Source organism: Oratosquilla oratoria, chromosome 4 (genome assembly GCF_046742065.1).
Source record: "Oratosquilla oratoria isolate Oo_2021 chromosome 4, ASM4674206v1, whole genome shotgun sequence".
NCBI classification, from domain to species: domain Eukaryota; kingdom Metazoa; phylum Arthropoda; class Malacostraca; order Stomatopoda; family Squillidae; genus Oratosquilla; species Oratosquilla oratoria.
The window spans coordinates 78,013,329-78,038,585 of NC_134780.1; the positions used below are offsets into that span (position 1 = coordinate 78,013,329).

Genomic DNA, 25,257 nt, shown 5'->3' on the forward strand with positions numbered 1-25,257 from the left:
CAAAAGTCTACGAGATGCCTCGGCATTGGGAGAACTACTTTTAACTACGAGACTTATCGACTTCAAACTTATAGTTTCTTATACTTATGGGAAAGGTATTTCAAACCACTTACTAGGATGGGCAAGATTAAAATATTTCAAATAAGGTTCTGCCTGTTGTATTTCTAGACATCTAAAATTAAATACCTCACCCATGATGATTTTAACAAGTATTGACCAAACACTGAACTGATTACAGCCTTCTGTGACATTTCCACTTCAGTTAAAACCTTCATATATGTTTCTGCTAAAATTCAAAACCTATTTAAAACAACACTACTACTATAAACTAATGAACAAATGTTCTTTCCCATATCAAACAAAACAAAATTTAAGATATTCAAATGTCAAGCCAATTAGCTATACAACCCAACCCAGTTAAATCCTGGTCTGATCTGCATGAGCTAAAAGTAACTTTCTGAATAAAGATTTTTGCTACCAATCAGAAATCTACACTACCACCTCCAAGATATTCCTTGCTCAATATCATTATCCCCACACTGGTGAACTGACTGCATAATATTTTCTGAAATTCAAAGTCATTTGACATCATACCATGAAATGTCTCTTCCTACTAATCCACAAAACAAGTCTTTAAATAAGTGCACATATTGAAGTTATAAGAAAATATATATAACATAATATCAATATGTGCACATAACACAAGTACTTGATCACTGGCTGTAGCTGAATTTTTACAAATAATCCTTCAAGTCATTATTATGAAAGTTAATCCATACCTTCTCATCATGGGAAGCCAGAAGAGCATCGAGCCACTGATAAATGTTACCGTCATCAGCCAGAAGGTTCGGGTCAAACGACGGACCGCAACAGAGAATAGCACTTGATGAATGAAGAGCACAGAGTTCAAATTCTGATGGCTGCCTGTTACTCGACTCTGGAGACTGAGGAAAAGAGAATGGCAATTAAATCAAAGGCAATATACAAATAAAAATGTTTAAGAAGTGGTAAAGTATGTTAGTACCAAATATACACACTAAAGCTTTTCATGAAAAAGCTCAACTATACCTTAAAGCCAAAAGGAATTCCGAACTTTCCACTCCATGATGCGAAGAGGAAAAACAAACTCTTCCTGAGGGCTCTTGGGATCAATGTTTGACGTTGCTCCACTGAAATACAAAACATGTTAAACAAGATAAAATAAAACAAGTACTTCCAGTTCTTATCTTAGATAAGAGGGAGGGTGGAGGGGTGTGGAGTGTATTCAGGGATGGAATGGGTGGGAATGATTTTATGCCTTTTTCTTTTTGGCTACCCCCCTTGTAAGGGGGAAAAAGCCTTGGTATATGTATGTATGTATGTACTTCCAGTTCTTCATTTCTTCCAGTACTTCCAGGAACCGTGTAATCAGAAGTAGACATTTTGCATTGGATGCTAAGAGGAGATTGTATGAAGGGGTGATTGTGCCAACTGCACTGTATGGGACAGAAACATGGAACATAAAAGAGGAAGAGAGGAAGAGATTAAATGTTTGAGATAAAATGTCTGAGAAGTATAGTAGGGGTTATATTGTTGGATAGAATGAGAAACAAGAAGGTGAGAAGGAGTGTGGGAGAGGAAAAACAGATGGAAGATAGGGTCGATGAACGAGTATTGGGATGGTTTGGACACATGGAAAGAATGAGTGAAGATTAATAAGTAGAAGTGTGAAAGGTAGAGATGGATAGAGTGGACATGAGGGGGCAATTGAGGATGAGATGGATGGATGGGGTAAAAGGGTGTTGAGCAAGAGGGAGATGTCTGTTGAGGAAGGAAGAGAGAAGGCAGAAGATAGGGGTGAGTAGAGAATGTCTGTGTACGGATGATACTGTGATGCATGGAAGGGAGTGGGTGAGGGGATAGGGTGGGGGTAGGGATTGGTTATGTATGGATGATATTCTGATGCAGCCTGAAGGGATTTCTCTCCATCTTAAATGTTACTGCATGATGGGAAGGAGGGGGGGGTCACTGATTAAATGAAGTGGCCTTGCTGTGGATGTGCTGTGTCTTGCTCCACTGCTTCTGACCCAGGGCAATGGGCAAGATACAGGGATGACCTGTCATCCAGGAGGAACCAAGATTTTATAACAATATACTAACAAAATTATAGCAATATGCAAATAATCACAAAATTATATACTTACATGAGAAGCTACGAATCATCTTCCGGACAAAGTTACAAAAATGCATTTTTATCTCTAGAACCAATGCATTGTCTTTGTCCATTTCATTCTCCAAATACAACCTGGCTCCATCCATATATTCCAAGTACCTCTTCTGTAGAGATCCGGTGTCTGGGTCTATCACATGTTCACTGCAAGAACCAAAAATGCCAAATCACACATATATACATATACCAATGGTTTTTTCCCCCTTACAAGGGAGGTAGCCAAAAAACAATAGGCATAAAAATCATTCCCGCCCACTCCATCCCCAATATACTCCACTCCCCTCCACTCTCTACCCTCCCTCTTATCTTGGCACCTCCTGGATGACAGGTCATTCCTGTATCTTGTCCACTGCCCTGGGTCAGAAGCAGTGTCGCAAGACACAGCGCATCCACAGCAAGGCTGCTTCATTACCTTCAATACCCTGTCTGGGGTATTGGCTGCATGTTGTTGTGGCAAAGTAGCATGCAATTGATACTTTAGGGTCTATATGGGGCACCCCTATGGACCAGAGCCACACATCATTTTGTCAGTGATAGAGGAGGACTCTGCTCACAGAGAAATGATGAAACTTTTATTATACTGCTACTGTCCCTCTGTTATGCTGTCCCCCAACCCCTTGTTGCTGCCCTGTACCATTTCTCTGAATTTCATTTCCTTGTTTTGCCTACACTGGTGGGGGAAAAGAATGCTGCCACCAAGTATTCCCAATTGGATCGTAAGAGGCGAGAAAAACTGGGCCAGGGATAGGGACCAGGCATCCTTCTCCCTGTAACCCCACAGGGGACATTCCCCCCAAAAAGTAAAAAATGCCAAATCAAAACACATGTTGCTTGTGCAACATTATTCAAATTACTTTGTGTGAGACAGGTGTGTGGTTTGATTTGGCAACTCCATTAATATGGGGAATGGGCTTTCTGACCTGTTTGTATAAATGTATATATCTATGTATGTTTGAGAATAGCTGGAGTCCAGGTGCCATAGTTTTGTAGAAAGTAAACGCTGGACTTGTCGTAGAAAGACTTTAATTCCAATGTTTTGAACCCTGTCCAGGATTCGTCTTCAGGGATATACATTGGCATACAAAGGTAATCATTATATATTGACAAGTCCAGCATTTACTTTCTAAAAAGGTGTGTGTGTGTGTGTGTATATATATATATATATATATACTATAATAAATTAGTAGCCTCTGTCTGTTTGTTTGTTTGTTCACAAACTCCTAGGGTTTTGGAGATAGGCCCCCATAACCATATACGAGTATATTCTGATACCCTATCACTCCAGGTATTTGGATAACTATATTTCATTTCCCCCCCCAAAAAATTTTTGGTTAAGGTTAACGGTTAAAGTTAGGTGGTTTATGGTGTGGTAACATTCCACTACTGTAGTGTCCACTTAACTCGCGTAGCATTTTTGTGACATACGAATTAATATGATTAAACAAACCATTGTATGTGTCCATAAATATTATTTATATTTGTGAAATTAATGTTGCCACAAATCATGTTAGCATTTGTAAGAAGAAAGCATGTAAATGTAAAATGATTGTATAATTTTACCAAATATTGAAATATTGGTTATTTCTATTTAATTTCAGTGCGGGCAGAAATAGATTATTCACAAATTCCTAGGTTTTTGCAGATAAACCCCATATAACCATATATATTCTGAAGATAAATAAAAAAGATACATTTCTTCACCTTTTAGCTATGGACATTCATTGTCTATCCACACATGCACATATACATGCATGCAAAAGAATGTGTACATATGATATTTGTGTTTGTGTATGCATGTATTTTCAAAATAGGGTTTCCCAACCTTCAGGAGGGGGAGGGGCACACACCTGGGAGGGGGAGTGTTTAAAGCTATATTTCATTTCCAAAAAAAATTATTTTGGTTAGGGTTAAGGGTTAAAGTTGGGTGGGGTATGGTTAGGATAGGGATTATTCATGAACTCGCAGCAATGAGCAGGTAATTTGGCTAATATATATATATATATATATATATATTATATATATATATATATATATATATATATTATATATATATATATATATATATATAAAGTATATAAATATATATATATATATATAGATATATATATATATATATATGTACTTCAAGTGACAGATCAAAATAAATCATGATCCTACAATATAGATCTCAATCCCTTAAAGCCAAATAAGAAATTTAATTCTAGCTAATACCAGACAATAAAAATTAGTTGCTGGAAGAATCCCAAACACACACCCTAGAATAACTCATGAATACATCTAAAACATCTTGAAAATATGAATCTAATTGTTTGGTAAAGGAAAAAAAAGATTTTAAACCATCAAAATATGTACTCCAGACAACATACTAATTAGCAGATTTTTACTTCCTTTTTTTTTAATTTCTCACTTATTTATCATTTCTTTCTTAATTAAAACACGATTCCAGTTCCTCACCTAAGAGCGAATGTTCCCTCTTCACTGCATATTTCAAACAGTTTCACCAGCTGCACCCGAAGAGCGTCCCTTCGTCTCCGTCGTCTCATGTTTTCCTGTTTTCGATCAATGCTCTCACGGATGTAGGGTAACATTTCTTCCATGAGATCCCTGTAGGATTCAAGATGAAAACAGGTCATTTACTAAAATATACAAATAAAGAGTGACAACAAAGGACCAAAAGACGACAGATTTGGTCAACGAAAATGTTAGAGAAGTTCACTAGTTAAATCGCTCAACTTTGGAAAGGAAAATAGTGGATTATTCTGGCTAATACTCAACAACCAGAGTAGCTTTATCCTTCCTCCCCAATTCCTTATATGCATGCAACACAAAATATTTAAAGCTCCAGGGCTTGTCTTGTAAGTCACACATTTTTGCACCTGCACCATAATGCACCTAATTTCAAAATGAGGAGTGCCAAAAAACGTGCACCGACAAAAAGTCAAGGTTTCAAATTTTGCGCACCTCAATGACAACATTTACCATAAAATTAAGCCAAGCATCACAGTATATTCATCAAGTGAGCCTAACTTCTCTCCCACTTATTATTAAGGAGACAGGTAGGTCTCCTGTAATATTCACACATTAAAGAAAAAAGACATCCCTGTTTAGTGTGCCGTGATTCAATTCCATCAGTATGAAGAAAGTGCTCGCCCAGCAGTCACGGAGAAAATTTAGGCGAGTGCTTTTTTGCTCGCACGCATTTTTTTTAGGACAAGGACTGGAACTCTACACTTCCTCCAGCTAGCTCATAACCTTAATTTTGTCCACATTTACTCTCACTTCTCAAACACTTTCGAATTTTGCCACCAACTTCTTCAGTCTCCTTCAGAACTAGCCACAAGCACAATAAAATACAAGTACATTTGAAATAAGCTCGCTGGCTGAGTGGGTTAGGGCATTGTTACTTGCGGCGAAGGTCAAGGGGATGGTGGTTTGAATCCTGCCACCAGCAAAGTTGAACTGAGGGCATGGTTTATCAAATTCCATACTACAAAGTCCTCTGTGTGGGGCACCATCCTAGCTTCACGATGGGAGGGAGTGTGTGATGTGAAACCACATCACATTTGAAATAATGACATGTTAAATGATGACAGCACTATTGAAAAAAGGATAAAAGTACGAACAAGTTAGGGATCAAAAGAACTGTGCTATCCAAGTTTTACGATTCCATATAAGGAACTTTTCTCAGTGGGATTTTAACCCTTTAAAAGAGGGGTGGTTGATTCAGAGCATACAAACACCCAACACCCATCCAAAACTCATTCATTACCCCTCCAATCTTAGCACATCAAGAGCCATCGTTGTTCCCGGCCACATCATGTCTCCATAGCAGAACCCAAGAGCTTGAGCTGGTTTACTCACATCACTTTCCCATATAGCACATCACTCCCCCCTCTACTTCAATACTACGATGCCCACGTAGGCATCATGAGGAGCAAGTATTTGAGGATGCTGGCATCAGTGTCTTGATTATATCTATTTTATAGCTGTAGATGAGTGACCCCCCAAATTTTGTGAATTGGTTTGATCACGTTTTCTGTGTTTATTATCACTCAGAGTGAAAGAGAACATGTAATACAGAAGTGACTTTCTATTTTATAATATAGTGTGATGCATCATACATTAGGCATCCGATACTGCGTGCAAGAAATTGACTTGTACTGAAGAGGTTAAAAGATAAGAACATATATTTACAAAAGACAATAGCATAAAAGTCCCTGAACACTGAAGAATGTTCCTCATGTAAAACTAAAATGTTTGGGAAATATCTTTTGGCCCCATGTGCAATAGTACTTTCATTCTATTTTGTTATGCTACCCAAGTTCCACATTTTTGCACCTATAAAAATCCTATTCCTTTAATGAAACACAAGAAAATATATATATATGCATATCAAATCAATACTCTGACACCCAACAAGTAATAAATCTACTCAAAACATACTTAAGGGCATTGTGGTTGATTTTCCCCAGTGCTAGGGTGACCGAATCTCTCATATCTGCACTGTCACAGCGCAGAAGAGGAACTAAAAGCTTGTAGAGACAGAGTGGTGACACGGAGTACCCTGGCGAAGTTTTATCGCCCCCACGCTCACCAGCAGCACTATCAGGAGATGACCTATAACAAGATCACAAACATTATCAGTTCCATATTTTCATAAACAAAGCATACAATACCATTCTCATCAAAGAAAAATAAACTTTATGAGGATGCTGAAAAAAAATTGTGTTTAAGATTAATACAAAGCTGGATTGTTTAGCAATATTTCTCAATATTTCCAGATCTTCTGCAAGAGACCATGGGCAACGGATTAACTAATTGATCCCAATGAGACTCCAGATGCCAATAATATATGTGTATCCAGGATGCTCACTGGCTGAGCAGGTTGGGGTGTGGAGTATGTGGGGATGAAATGGGTGGGAGTGAATTTATGCTTTTGACTTTGGCTACCTTTCTAGTAAGATGCAAAAAGCCCTTGGTACATGTATGTATCATTGTTCTACACTGCTTCTGACCCTGGGCAGTGGGCAGGATACAGGGATGATCTATCATCCATGAATAGCTAAGATGAGAGGGGGGAAAGGGATGGGAGTGGAATGAGCAGGAGTAAGTACATGCTTTTGACTTGGCTATTTCCCTTATAAGGGAGAAAAAGCTCTTGGTATACAGATTATTTATTGATCTTCTTTATTCTTTATTTTCTATGTAGGTGTGTACTTTAACATGGCCACTCTCTTGTTTGTTGTTGTTGTTGTTGTTGTTGTTGTTGTTGTTGTTGTTGTTGTTGTTGTTGTTGTTGTTGTTGTTGTTGTTGGTTGGTTGTTCCCTCGACTGTCTGTCCGAGCAGTCCCGTCTCCCCAAGGAATGCCACGGCTGGGACAGGGGTTTTCCCACAAGTCCTTTATGGAGTGTATGTTGTGTTGTTTGTGTGTGTGATTGTGCATGATGCAGTCTTCCATGATGTGTTGAATAGTATGGGGTGAAGTGTTACATCCTGGGCAGTTGTCCACACTGCAGTCATCCATTCTCTTCAGTGCATCTATATATGATACCTTCTTCCTATACTCACCCAAGACTTAAATCTGGCGATGCACATCTTATAACCTGAGCTTTGGTTACTGCAGGAACCACCCGGCAGGCCAACACTGCATAGTTACGCCAAAGGTTCATGTACATGTCCCTCTCGCTCATTGGTTTCTTCATCTGAGTAGCACTTCTTAACAAAGATGCTCTGTTGTCATTTGGTGGTCTGAAAAAATATATATATAATAATGTCAATAAATATGTAAATCCAAACATTAAGGAAGGCAAAATAACATCTCTAATATGCATGAAAAAATAACATGAATTCTGTACCCAACTGTAGATTCATATTGATCACAAAATCTACTCTAACAATCAATGTATGTCACCAAATTGTACAAATCAACAAATTAGATAAAACAATATGAAAGGCATGGAAATCCTAGATAGAGATGATTCATTAAAATGGGACAACGGAAAAATAAGAGGACATGAAAAGAAACTCAAAAAGGATAAATATAGAAGAGATCTGGAGGAGAAAAAAAAAAAAAAAAAAAAAAATCCAACAGAGTGGTGGATACCTGGAATATATTAGATAAGGAAACAGTGTATGCAAACACTATTCAAGATTTTAAGAAAAAACTCGATGCTGAAAGATACAAAGAAAGGTCACCACGAGCATAGCTCCCTTCCCGTATAATACAACTAGGTAAATATGCCAATACGTTCCACCTACTTTAACTTCAAGATTACTGAACTTACGTTGGATCAACTGTGGAATAGAGAGAGTTGACTCTGGCATAAACAATGGGCCAGGCGTGAGATACAGCCAAGGGGCAGAGGCTCAGGACTCGTTCGTGCTGCATAAACCCACAAATGACTAGCGCCCATACATCTTCGCATACCAAATGTTGCACACTGACGCTCTTCACTGAACTATCCTCCAGGAAACCTTACAGATAAGAAGAATTCACCTTTAATAAATAATTCTTATTCTTCTATAAGCAATTACAAGATCATGAATCACTTCCAAATATACATATAAATGTGTATGAAGCAATCATCATGAACATGAAAATAAAGACAACAAAAGTATAATAATGAAGAATAATAACATATTTGAATTTTATTTATTATTTACATTATTATAGTTTTTGTTTATTTATTTATTTATTTGCCATTACTATAATTTTCTTTTTTTGCATCTGACCTAGATATGGACCAAAAGCTCTCTTGTCGGCATGTTCTGCCTTTGTAATCCTTTGTAAACAAGGCTGATCATAATCTACAAATCCTAAACACATGTCATCTTAGCAGGTATCAAGTCAAAATCATAAAAAAAAAATTAATAGAAAAAAAAGTGAAATAACCAGTTAACGGGCAACTCACCACCTGTCCAAACCGACGAGTTCCTATCAGCAAGCCACTGCAGGTCTATGTTCGTGGTTCCTGCGGCAGCTGCCTTTTCTGCTGGCGGTAACATTGACGATATACCCTCCACGACGGTACCACTCCATCGATCCATAACATCAATTACCAAATTATTGTCGCGGCAAATATCGTCATTGAAGACCTTGGAGAGAAGTTTGACCTCTTTCATTATCGCTACAGCGACCCTCCGTGGAGCCTGACGACAACTACACAGCATCACTAGCGCAAAACCTTCAGTCAGACGTAGCACATCCCCATGGTCACTTTGCTGGAAAAAGTTTAGAAAATGGAAATACAATTCATGTGAAGAATAAAACATGCAATATGTTTCTAATACATACATATACAAAAGCCTTTTTCCCCCATTACAAGGGAGGTAGTCAAAAAAAAAAAAAAAAAAAAAAAAAAAAAAATCCCACCCATTCCATCCCCACAAACTCCACTCCCATCCACCCTCTTCCCTCCCTCTTGGTTCTAATACCAAAGCTATACTTTAAGAAATAATATAACTACACACATGCATACCAAAATGCAGCCACTCCATACCACCTCACAGCCATCCGAAACCTATTCACTGCCTTTCCCATCTTGGTACCACATGGATGAGCAATCATCCATGATGCGTACCACACCATTTGAGTCAATGATAATGCAATGTTTAAGTGGATAAAAGGCTTTAACAAGGGTGATGCAAATAAGGTCATCATATTAAGACAACAGGGCAGGACTTGCAGTAATGTATTTAAACTGGACAAATTTAGATTTAAGAAGGAAATACGCAAGAACTGGTTTACTAATAGGGTGGTGAACGAATGGAATAGACTTAGTAACCATGTAACCAGGGATGGAATGGGTGGGAATGATTTTATGCCTTTTTCTTTTTGGCTACCCCCCTTGTAAGGGGGAAGAGGCCTTGGTTTATGTAACCATGTAGTGAGCACTGAAACTATCAGTTGTTTTAAGAAACGGTTAGACAATTTTATGGATGGGGATGACAGGTGGTAATGGACATGGAACTGCCTAGTGTAGGCCTTATGGTCTCTTGCAGTCTCCTTATTTCTTATGTTCTTATGCTCGATTAGACACGGCAAGAAAAGCCTAAAAGTGGGATTTGGCTTAACCTCCCCTCCCCCACAAATACTTCATTATATTGAAACCTCCAACTACCAGCCCCCCCCCCCTCCTCTCATCTACCCAAAACATTTATTGAGCAGACAAAAACATCCTTTCGGACTGTATCACTTCTTCATTCTTTCTACGTGTCCAAACCATCCCAATACTCTTTCATCAACCCTATCTCCCAACTCCCTTTTCCAACACTGCTCTCCTCCTCACTTCCTCATTTCTCACTCTATCTAGCCTAGTAACCCCTACCATACTTCTCAGACATCTCATCTCAAACACACTTAAATTCTTCCTCTTGTATGTTCCATGTTTCTGCCCCATACAGTGCTGTTGGCACAATCACTCCTTCATACAATCTCCTCTTAGCATCCATTCCCAAATGTCTATTTCCCATTACACTTTTTAATCCCCCAAGGCATTTACTTGCTTCTAATAATCTACAATCTACCTCCACCTCCACTCCTTTCCTGTCATATGCGACCCCAAATAAATAAAGTTATCCACCTCCTCCAGCCTTTCTCCTTTAATACTCACTTCCAAATTGATACCATCTTCTCCCCTTGTACAATCTCATCACCTTTTACCCACATTAACTTTCAATTTTCTCCTCTTGCACACCTTCCCAAACTCCATTACCAAATTCCTTAATACCCCCTCTGATCCTGCCACAAGCACAGTGTCATCAGCAAACAACAACTGGCTCACCTCCCACCTTTTCCTTTTTATCTAACCATCACCAGTCCCCTGTCCATTTACCCTCGCCTTTACCTTCCGTACTACCCCATCCATGTACAAATTGAACGGCCATGGCAAGATGACATATCCCTGTCATGTTGCCATGACAGGGATATGTCAAACCACTATGTATATATTTATATAGATATACACATGTATGTGCAACATCATGAACATACTTCAAAAAAAGGAAATATAATGCACAATCACATGGAAATTACCTGATCAAGCCTAAGATGATGCAAATCTGATGCCCCTGGATCTCGCTTGGAAACAGATGTAGAAACAGAACTTGTGGCACTGCTCAGAGCATTTTTCCATGCTGTCAGCAGCTGTAGCAGCATGCGCAATCCATTGTCTACCAACTGTGGGGAGCTGTCGTTTACTTCTTTCTTAATGAACTGGATGAAACCTGCAATTTTGACCACATTGGAGATAAGCCAGTTCACAAACATACACATACAAGTATCGAAAACAAAATTCATCCACATATGCTGAACAAAGAAGATAATTATATTCAAAAACTGAAATAATCACAATCAAATAACTTACACAACAATCTTCACACATGTACACATACCAAAAATCATTTTCCCCTTTTATATATGGCTACCTCCCATGTAAGGGGGAAAAATCCTATGGTGTATGTATGTATATACAGGGCAGCAGAGTCAAAGCATATACCAATCCCACATCCATTAGGAACCCACTCACTGCACCTCCCATCTTAGCACCTTTTTGATGTAGGTTTATTGCTGTCCCCTGCAGCACCATTCAGGTCAAAGGTGATGCAATGAGACATGGTACCTCCCACAGTAGGGTCCAACACCCACTGCCTCGTGATATGAGAAAAAAATACATGTGCACATGCACACACACACACATAGCTCCCTTCCTGTATAATACAACCAGGTAAATACACACACACACATATATATATATATATATATATACACATACATACACCCACACACACACACCCAAGACAACAAAAATATCCCTGCAGGCCACATCACCTCTTCATTCATTTACAACCACTAATCATTCACTCCTATCCTTTACAACCTCTCTGCTTTGCTCAACAGACATACTTCTTGCATCCAATGCCCTCTTTACTCTCATCCCTCCCATTCCTACATAAATACAGCAATTTATCTTGTATCTTGGTTATACATACATATACCAAGGCTTTTTCCCCCTTACAAGGGAGGTAGCCAAAAAGAAAAAGGCATAAAACCATTCCCACCTATTCCATCCCTAAATACAATCCACCCCCTCCACCCTCCCTCTTATTTTAGCACCTCCTGGATGACGGGTCATCCCTGCACCTTGACCACTGCCCTGGGTCAGAGGCAGTGTCGCACATCCACAGCAAGGCTGCTTCATTAAATCGGCGAACCTCCCTCTCCGTCCCCCCATGCAGAAAAGGTTGTAAAAGGGTTAAACATCTTCCATGGAAGAGCTGCTCATGCTCACCATATATAACATCATGTCTCCACTCTGGGAAATCAATGACAAGATTCTGCAGACTCTGGAATGCCAGTGCACGAAGCTCTTCATCCATGTGAACAGTGAGTCTGGCCAGCATGTCCACGAGGTCACGGCCCGACATGCCATCAGGAATGAGACGTGGTACAGCCGCAACACAAGTGCGGAAGAGGTCGATCTTAGGTTTCCGCTCTCCTGTGATCATCTCGTCAGGTTCCTTGATGGAGAAAGAGAAAATATTAAGGAAAAGACAATATTCAATAGTTTGCTCCAATTCTAAATATAGAAAGTGTCCCTAAACATGCTAATCTATACTTTCGGACATTAAATTATCCGTACCTTGTTAACATTCTGGGTGTTTGTCATCATGAGGGGCCGACCAAACTGGCTATCCAAGGCTTTTAGAATATCGTTGAAAGATTTTCTAACCAAAGGATAATAGGCAGACATGCCTATATTTCTTGCAGTGTCTTCAGTCAGCATCTGTAACACCAAAGCTTGTAATCACACTGATGTATTTACAATACATTTACATAAATTTCTAAAATTTCTATAATATACAGTAAGTCCTCATTATACAGCACATATGCATTCCTGAAAACCTTACCGCAAATTTAAATTACCGTATACTGAACCCATTATAACATGTAATAATAGGATATGGCAGACATACCTTCTCCCTGCTCTTTCCTATTCAAAATATGTAGCGGATACTGTATCTGTGAATTTTTCTTACCGTCAATAGAATCGTGGGTAGTAATTACCAAATGCCATAACTGTGAATTTACCGGATAAAGAATTACCGTTTAAGGAGGACTCACTGTATAAACTTTAGTAAAGATTGAATGTGTGGGAGTGGATTTTATGCCTTTGTTTTTTGGCTACCTCCCTTGTAAGGGGGGAAATAGCCATTGGTGTATGTATTTATCTAGTTGTTTAGAAACAAACTCTCCTACTGGGATTCGAACCCTCGCCTGAGCGGCTTGCTTCATAGAAGGCAAAGACCGTACCGTGTTGTATTTTATGGGACGAGAGTTATGCTTGTAGTGACCCATTTTCATATCTCTCTACATCCAGTTTATTCTTAAAATCATGTATAGTTTTGGCATTCACTGTTTCTCCATTCAGTTTGCTCCACACATCAATCACTCTATGTAGGAAGCTATTCTTTTTCAGGTCTCTTCTGTAGCTGTCTTTCTTTAGTTTCTTTTCATGTCCTCTTGTTTCTCTTGTATGTATGTCTGTATGCATGTATGTAAAGATTGGCCTGGTCTACATTGCAAAAACTCCCCCTTACCAGGAGGCTAGGATGGTGCCCCTTACAGAGGACTTTGTAGTACAGAACTTAATGTACCATATCCTTGGTTCAATTTGCCAGTGGCAGGATTCAAACCACCATCACTTCCACCTTCTCTGCAAGTAATGATGCCCTAGCCCATTGGCCACTGAGCATCCACATAAAGATTACGTAATAAAAACATTAGTTAACTTCTCATATCTATTCCTATCCTCCTATATTTGTATTTTTCTCTCATTTCAAGAGATTCTGCATGTTCTTGCACATGCTAATCACCTCATCTGCTTAATAGCAATTCTCCATGTTGCTCTCCGTGGGGCAATACCGTTTACTGTCGTGACCCACAGTCCACCATGAACCCCATCCATCTTTTTTTTTATTATGTATTTATTTTTAATTTTATCTATCTATTTATCTATTTATTCATCTATTTATTTCATTTTTTTATTATTTATTTTTTTTCTCCCTCTGACAAAACTTCTGGTCCTTGTTGTAATCACCCAGTTCCCCCATTCTCTCCACATGCCCAAACCAGTTTAATCTCCTTTCCTACATCATCTCAATAATATATTCAACTCCTACCCTACTTTTCAAATCCTAATTTGCAATCCTGACTCAACATTACTTATCATTCGAAAATGCACCACACATCCATGTCTCAGTACCTCTTACACTATGTCTCTAATATTACAACACTTTCCTACATACTCAAAGACTCTTCAGCAAAGTCAATCAATTCATCTCTCACATACTCTCCTTTACGCACTGCAAATTCATAGTCTACACCATTTTACATTTCTATCTATATATCAAGGGCCTTTTCCCCATTATATGTGAGGTAGCCAGCCACGGCACTCACCCACTCCCGCCCATTCTATTCCCATCCACCACCCTCTCCCCCCTCTCATCTTAGCTCCTCGTGGATGATGGGTCATCCGTCTCCTGCCCACTGCCTGAGTGAGAAGCAGTGCAGCAAAATACAGTAAATCCACAACATTTGGTCGGATATTATGGCACCTCTAATGCACCCACCTATACATACATATACCAAGGCTTTTTCCCCCTTACAAGGGAGATAGCCAAAAAGAAAAAGGCATAAAACCATTCCCACCCATTCCATCCCTAAATACACTCCACTCCCCTCCACCCTCCCTCTTATCTTAGCACCTCCTGGATGACGGGTCATCCCTGCACCTTGTCCACTGCCCTGGGTCAGAGGCAGTGTCGCAAGACACAGCACATCTACAGCAAGGCCACTTCATTAAATCAGCAACCCCCCCTCTCCATCCCCCCATGCAGAAAAGGAGAAAACGGGGAGAAATCCCTTCAGGCTGCGTCAAATTTTTCTCACACATACTGCCTCACCTCCCATTATTTCTATCATTTCTACATCAGGTTTAATCCATAAGGGCTACCAGTCATTGCCACCTACCCTAGCTATTCAAGTACTTTCTAGCACAACCTTTCAACTACAACAACAATCTATATTTGTTCTTCTCCATACCTTATTCAAGAAAGTCTTTTTAACTCTGAGTGTATTGCCAGATGGAAGAACTCCAACTGTTCTGGGCATGGGTGGATCTCCTTCCTTCTGTTGCAGACTGTCAGCCACCACTAAAAAGGCACGGAGCCCAATGGACATCCTCTCTGGTGTCATGATGATCTTTATCTGCCGTCCTACTGACAGAAGGTCGAACACTATCTCCCGCATTGCAAAGTCAAGGCGTTCCTGAAATACAAAACAAGATCGATCAATCAGTCAAGACTGATACAAACCAAGAAACATCTATCTATTCTATATACCATACATACATATACCAAAGGCTTTTTCCCCCTTACAAGGGAGGTAGCCAAAAAACAAAGGCATAGAAACCACTCCCACCCATTCCATCTCCTACATACTCAACTCCCATCTACCCTCTTCCCTCCCTCTTATCTTGGCATCTCCTGAATGACGAGTCATCCCTGCATCTTGTCCACTGCCCTGGGTCAGAAGCAGTGCCACAAGACACAGCACATCCACAGCAAGGCCACTTCATAAAATCTACCAAAAGGATTTTTCCCCCTCTTATAAGATTGGTAGCCAACCCATACAAGACTTATTTGGTTTCTCTTCTATATTAGCTCTTTGTTTATGAATGGCCATCTCTATCTGCCACCTGCTTCCTGGGTCAGAAGCACTGCAGCAACATAGTACCTCCACAGCAGGACCTGACAGCTGAAGCTGGTTTAACCCCACTGCTTCATTGACATGGTGACACTCCTTCCTCATCCACTCCCAAGTAAATAAAGAGGACAAGGAGAAATCCCTTTGGGCTGTGTCAAATTATCATACATTTACAAATTTCTACATTCACACCCATCTTTTGCCCTCTTCTTTCCCTGCCCAAAAGACCCAAAAGCCCCTTTCAGCCTATCCATCCACCTCATCCTCAGCCTTCCCCTCAAATTTAGTCTACCCACCAGTATAAATCCAAACATCATTTTGAGGATCTGACTAGATGACTAGTGATGACAATGTACTTTTAAAACCTTTCACCAGAGTTGGCAAGCGCTCTCTATTATGAAATAAATTCTATTAGAAAATAATTTTGGTAGCTATACTCAAAGAAACTAGATTTTAAATATTACCGATCAAGACAACTAAGTTTACCTAGAAAACCAGGTAAGCTCCACTTCCTAGTAGTAGACAGCATTCGCCAGAGATGGTGAAAAGTTTTGAAAGTACGACCCTAAGACTGAAAGCTGTATAATGATGCATAATTCATTGAATGAACACGTTCTCTTACCTGTGCAATAAACTGAATGATTTTGACAAAAATATTTAGTGGTGTGTCTCTTGGAACCACTGCCTTTGATCCCTTTGGGAAGAGAGAATTGACAATGCTGGCAAGGCGGGAGTGTGTGGCCGAATTGCTCTCGCACTTGATGCGAATCATGTACACCCACAACAGTCTGTACAATGATTCTGTCAATAAAAATAGGAAAAATTACATTTCTTCTTACTTTATAGAAATAACATGGAAAAGAATGAAGAAAAAAAAAGATTAAAAATAAGAAAAAGAAAGGCAAAAAGAAAAATAAGAAAAAGAAAAAAGAAAAAGAAAAGAAGAAAATCTCACTTCTCAAATAATTTATTCCTCTTTCTTATCAATTGAGAAAAAAAAGCTGTATATACCAATGATTCCATGAATAATCACTATATATATATATATATATATATATATATATATATATATATATATATATAATTTTTTTTTTTTTTTTTTATCTTACCTAGGGCCACTCTTGACATCTTTGGATCCCTATTCTTGAGTTGCTGTAGACACATGGCAAGAAAATAGTGCCAGTTGTTTAGAAAGAAAGCCTTTTGCGAAACACAAAGAAGACATGTGACTAGAGGGAAGATGGCTAGACGGTGCTTGTTCTTCGTGGCCATATCCAATGTTTGAGAGTACAGCATCTCCACAAAGTACTTGAGACATGGTACATTTACTTCATTCTTCACAGCCTGGAAAAAAAAAATAAACAAATAAAAAAAAAAATCATGAATCCAAACTCCTCAACATATCAAGCTTCAGTCATGAAAGGTGACCAAATGTTTTAGTCTATTCAAAAATGTCTTAAATAGACAAAAATGTTCGGTCACCTTTAATTTTATTTTCAAAGTGGTTTTATTACACATATATAATATACATACATACATATACCAAGGCTTTTTTACCCCTTAACAGGGGGGTAGCCAACAAGGACAAAGTACAAAAAAAAATGGGTGGGAATGTTTTTGTGCTTTGTCCTTGTTGGCTACCCCCCTGGTAAGGGGGAAAAAAGCCTTGGTATATGTATGTATATTATATATGTGTAATAAAACCACTTGGAAAATAAAATGAAAGGTGACCGAACGTTTTCGTCAATTTAAGACATTTTTTAATAGACTAAAACATTCGGTCACCTTTCATTTTATTTTCCAAGTGGTTTTATTACACCTTTATTAAATCACGTGTTTTTGTGATTTATTCGCATATTATACATACATACATATATATATATATATATATATATATACACACACACACATATACATGGGAATCACAAATCAGCATGTGTGTATTGCAATGTCTGATACAGAACCAGAAGTATTTTGATTAAAAAACAAATAATTAAATAAATAAATAAAAAATAAATGGCATTCATGAATGAACCTGGCGAGTACAACATCTGCAACACTAACCAAAACATAAATCATACATAAACAAGTCTTCAGCATGAAGAACTCATATCAATGTACAAGCATACATATTTCTTCTAACAAAGAAAACACACCCTACACCACTATACTTACAGCGGCAACAGGGACAAGGATTTCGACAAACAATCCAGCGAGGGCATGTTTGATGTCTTTGTCCCGCACCTCGAGGAAATACTGAGCACATTCTTGCATGAACTGAAAGGATGCCTCAAACTCCTCTATTGGCACCATCTGAACAAATAAAAATATTATTTTTCGACTAAAAAAAAAAGTTTCTGGATTACATCAATAAATCATCTCAATACAAACTTACTTGTCAAATCTAAGTGATCCATACTGTCAAGGTATTTTTTTCAATTTTCAATTTAACAGTTTATTCAACAAAATATTATACATTACATTTGCATGTTCAAGATGCATATATATACATACACAAACATTAATTTGTTGAAAATGAGAGAGCGGAAGCAATAGCTTATAAAATGCTCTCCCTTAATAGTTTATATATAAGTAGCTAAGTATTTACAATATTTTTTCACAGAAAGGACAACCTTGCAAAATAGATCATGAGTATGAGGAGAGATTAAATACAAATGCATTGAAGACAACTTCAGAAAAACCAGGAAATGGTGTGAATAAACTGATCATAACAAAATTTTGTTCCAATCCTTTCATTCTATGTAACAAAAAACAGTATCAGCCGATACATATGTGGGGTAACATTACATATATAAACCGTACAAAATACATGTACAAAAACCTCCTTACCTTGACTCTGAAAAACTTCATGCCCATAAGGAGGGAGATTATACTCTGTGTTGTAAGGGATGATGCTTCTTTAGAACGCAGTTCTTTCAATTCTGCCATGAATTTCCTCCGCACAGACAGGAAGCGTGACTGTGCTAATACTCCCACTACTTCAGCATACAAATCAGCAATAATCATGATGTTTGCACAGTTTGGATTATTCTGCGCACTGCAACGAAGAAAAACGAGAAAAATGGTTACCGTACTTCTTACAAACTTACAACTACTCATTCCAAAACCTATTTCCAGTTTCCCAAAGCACTGATAAATCAAATTATACCAACACACAAATCTGCGTAAACCTACCCTTCTCTGTACTTGAAGTGCTTAAAAGCAATGTCCTCAATATGTCTGACAAGGTCATCATGTCCTGGATGCACAGCAAGTTGCTTGAGAACCTCAATCAGAACAAGACTGAAGATGAATTCCACAGCTAAATCTCGTCTCTCTTGCACATAGTCTCGGTCAATTCCTGAACCAACATCGGACCTAAAACCACATGTTAATCTCAATTAATTTAATTCCATAATTACAGTATTAACCCACCAGCCTTGTATCCACTTCATATACTTTATTCCAGTTTATACTAGATGTTTCCATTCTGTGCAGGTGAAGTATCATGACTGAATATACACACATATACCAAGATCTTTTTCCCCCTCACAAGGGAGGTAGCCAAAGTCAAAGGCATAAATCTACTCCCACCCATTTCATCCCTACATATTCCACTCCCATTCACCATCCCTCTCTTCCTCCTTTCTTGGCTTCTCCTGGATGATGGATCATCCCTGGGTTAGCAATGCAGCAAGACAACACATCCACAGCAAGGCTGCTTCACTTAATCGGCAATCCCCCCTCTCCATTCCCTCATGCAGAAAAAGAGAAAGTGGGGAGAAATGCCTTTGTGCTGTATCAAAATATCATTCACACATACTCCCTAACCCCCCACTCCCTTCTATGTATCCCAGAATCATCCATACACATCCCTTCTCCACTCACTCCTATCTTCTGTCTTCTCCCTTCCTTCCTCAACAGACATTCCCCTCTTTCCCAATGCTCCCTTCACCCCATCCATCCATCTCATCCTTGGTTGCCCCCTCATGTTCACTCCTTCCACCTCTGCCTTCCACACTTCTTTTACTAATCTTTCTTCACTCATTCTTTCCATGTGTCCAAACCATCCCAATACTCTTTCATCAACCCTATCTCCCAACTCCCTTTCCAACCCCCCTGCTCTCCTCCTCACCTGCTCATTTCTCACTCTATCCAGCCTAGTGACCCCTATCATATTTCTCAGACATTTCACCTCAAACACATTCAAACTCTTTCTCTCTTCCTTTCTTATTTTCCATGTTTCTGCCCCATGAAGTGCTATCATCAACTCTCTAGACACAAAACTACCCAATACCAGGGTTTCACCTTAGATGGATAAAATAATCAGGCCCTAGACAAAACCAAATACTCAAATTAATGGCCCAATCAAATTACTTTGTTTTCTTCCATGACACAAATACAATAATTAACAATTATCTAAAATATCAACTAATTTACGCAGTGTGGAAATATGTAAGCTCTAACAAAACTAAATATATTCAATCAAACTGTTGCCCCTGGTCTCTCTGACAGAAGATCTGCAGCAAAATATCTACATACCAAAGGACCTTTTCCTCTGAATAAAGGGTTGGTCAGGACAAACCACACACCTGCCTCCCTCAACACAAAAAGCCAAAACAACTGTAAGGTCCTTACCCTTTCCCTTTGCTTGGATCCTGTTTGTGTCTGTTATCATAAGCTCCCCATTCCTCCACACCTTGACGGTCATACCACGCAAAGAGTGTACGCAAGAAGGAGGGTAAGCAGTGTTCTGCTACACAACCAAAGGCCGACAAGAGTTGATCAAAAGTCAAATCTTCGCCCCGCTGTAAGCTCTTGGATAAACTGCGTTCCTGGAAATTTAATTTAAAAATTAAACAAACGGTCATGTTTAGTCCAATGTTTCTAAACATATGGAGCTGAAGTACAGAATAATGAGAAACAGTAAGGTCTATTCTTGGGAATAGTGGGTGAATGGAAAATCTAGAGGTCATGTAAAGGTTACAGTAGTAAAGAACAAAAACTTGTATGCAAGAAACCAAGTCCCCTGCCACACTACTCAGGTCATTGTGTATTGGATAAAATGAAGAGCATTGACTGTTGGAGACATATATGGCAAGAATGTTAGCAAGATGATACAGCTATTTCAAAAGATTTTTATACACATATGGAACTAGTATCGTTTGAAGTTGACAGTGGTGCTGCTGTGTCAACTTTGACCAAAGAGTGGATACAAAAGTTGCAATTGAAAGTTGAACCATGTCATAAAAGCCTTACTGATTATGATAATAGAAACAGAGGTTTTAGGCAAAGTAGTAGTTCATACAGTGTTTAGGAAGAAAGTCAAGCATAAGTACACATGGGAGAGGGTGGTGGATGGAAGGGTGGTAGATAGGGTGTTAATGGACTATATGGTGGTAACCAGAAGAATAGTAGGAAGAGCTTTGGATGTACATGTTCTAAGGGGAGAGAGTGGGAGAATATCTGACAATTTTTTGGTGGAAGGCAAGTTGAGAGTGGAGGATAGATGGAGAAAGAGGAAAAGAAAAGAAGGTATGGAGGTGCTTAAAGTACACTGCTTAAATGAGAAAGAAAAGGAGGAGTACAAGAAGCTGAGAGAGGAGTGGGAGGGAGTGAAGGATAGAGTAGAACTAGGAGTGGAGGAGGAATGGGGATAGTTCAAGGTGGGAGTCACAAGGTGTGCAAAAATGGTGTGTGGAACAAGGTGGATGGGAGGAAATAGAATGAAGGGTAATGAGTGGTGTAATGAGTTGTGGGATGAGTAAGCAAAGATAATACTAATGTAGAACCTCCAAGAGAAAACCTTGTAAATAATAACAAAGTTTGTCCAGTACAGACAAAAGAGATACAACATTCCAGTCACATCTATAAACCACCTGATTGGATTTGTAAGAATAAGTCATGTGTTCATTAAAAGGGAAGAAAAGTAGTGTTTTGTAACCCTGCTGCAACTGAGTGAATCCTGATGTCATGGTCATTTGAGATCATGTCTTGTTTTGTATTTACATTCCGACCAGATGGTCATATTAAATCTAAGTAAGACCAATTGGGTATCTCTTCATACATCCAACACAAAAGAATATAATACAACAGACAGTCCTTTACGAATAAACTGAAATGCAAAACCTTAACTAACCTGTGGTTCTCTCATAACATTTTCAATCTTCCGTTCCACTGTGATAGTAAATTCTGCAAACAGCGTGCGCATGACAAATTCACCCGGACGCAAATCTGTGTCAATATGCATGGAGGCTGGAAACTGAGCCCTCTCCTTACGTGCTCCCCATGGAAGCAACGTTGATGTGTTTGTTGCTCCTATACTGCTCTCAGTGCTTGACTCTGATATGAAAGAAAAAGTTGTCAAGAAAATTCAACAAAATATGGACATCTATCATGAAGAACAAAAATCTACAAACTAAATGAAAACAACAATTATAATCATGGAACAAAAAAGTCAATCAAAACACAAATTATTTCATGGATCCAACATTGATTAAATACCTTGCCACTTGCAATACTACTACTGAACATTGTTCTTCTACATTTAATTTTATATCAAAACTAATCTAAAATGTGATAAACAACTTACCAAACAAACATTCCAACAAGTGAGCATCCTTAAGCTCTGATCCAATAAAATTTCAGAAACAATGAGAAATCAAATAAAAGGTTGATCATATAAACATACTGCTTAGATCCCATACTGACCAAGAGTAAAAACGAAATCAAGTTAGTTACCAAGAATTCCCCCATAATCCTGCAACTGACAAAGGCTGTCTCAAGTTGTAATATGCATGCATAAATAAAATGTATAAAGCAGTAACCTACCAGATACGAGTGTATTAGAATGTTCTGATGGAGGCTCTGCCGTCTGTGGTCGTTGATCATGGCTGGCTGATGATGGTGGATCATGTTCCTCGTCACTCACCACCTCCACCACTTCTTCCTGACCCGACTCCCGCCCATCTCCTGCTCCTCGCTCCCCAACCTCATCCCCATCTGCTTAAAATAGTGAACAAAACAAGTGTAAGTACTAGTTCCTTCATCTGATTTCCTTCCTTAAGTATATAAGCATAAAGTTGGAAATACGAAGTGTACACTAATACAACAATATTACCAGAGGTGAGAATTATATTAAAAAAAAAAAAAAATAAATAAAAATCACCCGTACAACCATACTCTTACCTTCCACTACTACAACTCCCTTAATTTCTGTTCAACATATACAAATCTACAATCACAAATTGTTTGTTTACACTTCAGTTTCCAAACGCAGCTTTGTTTTCTTCTGGGTATCATCATCTTGGGCTCAGCCCAGAGACTGTGGTCCAAGCCCTAAGGGCTGCAACTCCATAGGAGATGAAGGGGTTGACAAGATTTGAAAATGGATAGCAGGGAAATGACTCAACCATCCATCTTGCAGGACCACAATAAGCAGGCACATGACTGGTCTCTAAGCAGTTTAGCAACAGGCTCACCGGAATATACGAAAACATACAGAGCATCTGTTTCCACATACACTTGACAGTCAAATAGCGCAGAAAACATGGAACATCTTCACTATTCCATATGCACACAATATAGACATTAACATCATTCTTCACAAAGAAATCTCTGGGATGAAGCAACAGTTTTCAACAGTTTGTATCAAATACAAAGGACCAACTTAAGAACCTTGAGTATACATACAACCAAAACAATGTTTTCAATAATATTCTAATTCTTCTTTTCACTATTTTATGGAAACAGGTCTCCGCAGTACTAACCTCTTTCTTCTCTGTCTAGCTCAGAAGCTAAATCGACAAGTTGGTCTTCTGTGGTACTAAATCTCAAAACCGTATCGGTTAACCTTTTAAGCAATCCCTGTGTCATGCCATGGCCTTTGAACATTATGATTTATACTAAATCTAACATAAACCAACACCTAGGTTACCATATCAATCAAATTTTCAGGGGAACCCTGCTGTTAGATTTCTGAACTCATGCAAGATTACAGTATTGATCAGAGGACAGTAATTTGAGTGAGCTAAAGTGTATACACTTTCATTTCATGGTGTATATGCAATACTGGAAAGATTATATAGAAATGAAGATCTCACAACATGCCTCATTAAGGCACAAGTCCACTTTTAAATGTAAATAATCACTCATTTACTTGAGAGTATTTTCACTACGATTCATTAATTCAAAGCACAAATATTGAGGCTTTTTAGTCCTGAAGGTCAGTACATCCATCATCTTATCTTGGAAGACAAGATAAGGCCTCCACTTCACTGATAAGACCATGCTTTTTTTATAACTTTAGTTTCATGTAATCATATAACCATTACAGTTGAGCCACACACCTTTTCAGGGAAAAATAATCAAATCATCAACTACTACCTGTTTTCAGTGTGAACCTATAACAATCACTTCTCAAGAACAGAATCCCTTTGACAGCTGATATCAGATATGCTATCAGATACCTCAAACAATGAAAAGTTGGACTAAAGACTCTGGAAAAAAGGATCCACCAAGGTAAGACTAAATTTATCAACACATGCTAGCATGAGAAAAGCATTGAATAGGTTTTAAATGGTTGTGGGAAGGGTGTAGGGTAGGTGCATAATTTGACCTGGCCCCCCACATTATAAGAAGGGAAAGGCCTTTTAATATGTATATGTATGTATGTATGTATGTATGTACGTATGTATGCATGTATGTATTTATTCATGTATGTGTGTATGTATTATGTATGCATAAATGTATGCACATACATATACAGATCTTCTATGAGAGAGATCAGGGGCAATGGATCAATTTATTGAATATACGTACAGATATATATATAAATGTGGAACTTCATCAAACACCCAGGAATCAACCCAACAGATAAATCACTCCTATACTAAGAATTGCACACTAGCCAGTCTATGTTCATGTTATCACCCCACACTAAAACAGTTATTGACACTATATTTGCCCGGCAACAGCAACCAAGTGCCTTAGATGCAAATACCACACAGGAGACAAAGCCTTTCCACCACAGGGTCCAACTGCTAGAAAACAACACCCAAAGACCTGTATCACACACAGATACTCTCTTCTCTTCCTCCACAACCATCAAATACCAGCCTACGGAAACATATTCATAATCATATCACTCACCGCTCCATTAACACACTGAAAGACAACACATTGCTGCATGCCAGACCCCCTGATATCCACCCTTCTGAATCCTCTCTCCCACGAAAGGACAGAGTCCACCTGGCCAGACTGCGGTGCAGCCACCACCCGGCA

The 25,257-nt window shown here is 38.7% G+C and overlaps 1 protein-coding gene across 13 annotated transcripts in view; it reads right to left on the minus strand.

Moving 5' to 3' along the window:
• The window catches only part of fry (microtubule binding protein furry), a 478,406-nt gene that overhangs the window by 435,606 nt on the left and 17,543 nt on the right, over nt 1-25,257 (minus strand). For 8 of the 13 annotated variants that reach the window (XM_076184438.1, XM_076184436.1, XM_076184433.1 and 5 more), the window contains exons 1-21: nt 23,745-24,171; nt 22,807-22,980; nt 22,115-22,317; nt 20,614-20,810; nt 19,171-19,353; nt 18,826-19,033; nt 18,151-18,288; nt 17,085-17,319; nt 16,598-16,776; nt 15,313-15,537; nt 12,851-12,994; nt 12,500-12,728; nt 11,245-11,435; nt 9,122-9,431; nt 8,495-8,684; nt 7,779-7,958; nt 6,653-6,826; nt 4,664-4,813; nt 2,184-2,353; nt 1,069-1,169; nt 780-944 (exon numbers count right to left, since the gene is read on the minus strand). In XM_076184438.1, coding sequence (XP_076040553.1) covers nt 780-944; nt 1,069-1,169; nt 2,184-2,353; nt 4,664-4,813; nt 6,653-6,826; nt 7,779-7,958; nt 8,495-8,684; nt 9,122-9,431; nt 11,245-11,435; nt 12,500-12,728; nt 12,851-12,994; nt 15,313-15,537; nt 16,598-16,776; nt 17,085-17,319; nt 18,151-18,288; nt 18,826-19,033; nt 19,171-19,353; nt 20,614-20,810; nt 22,115-22,317; nt 22,807-22,980; nt 23,745-23,868 — 3,870 coding nt within the window. In that variant the 5' untranslated portion in view covers nt 23,869-24,171. Of the gene's footprint in view, nt 1-779; nt 945-1,068; nt 1,170-2,183; nt 2,354-4,663; nt 4,814-6,652; nt 6,827-7,778; nt 7,959-8,494; nt 8,685-9,121; nt 9,432-11,244; nt 11,436-12,499; nt 12,729-12,850; nt 12,995-15,312; nt 15,538-16,597; nt 16,777-17,084; nt 17,320-18,150; nt 18,289-18,825; nt 19,034-19,170; nt 19,354-20,613; nt 20,811-22,114; nt 22,318-22,806; nt 22,981-23,744; nt 24,172-25,257 lie in introns of those variants that run through there. The other 5 variants (XM_076184439.1, XM_076184437.1, XM_076184427.1 and 2 more) reach the window with 4 other exon arrangements.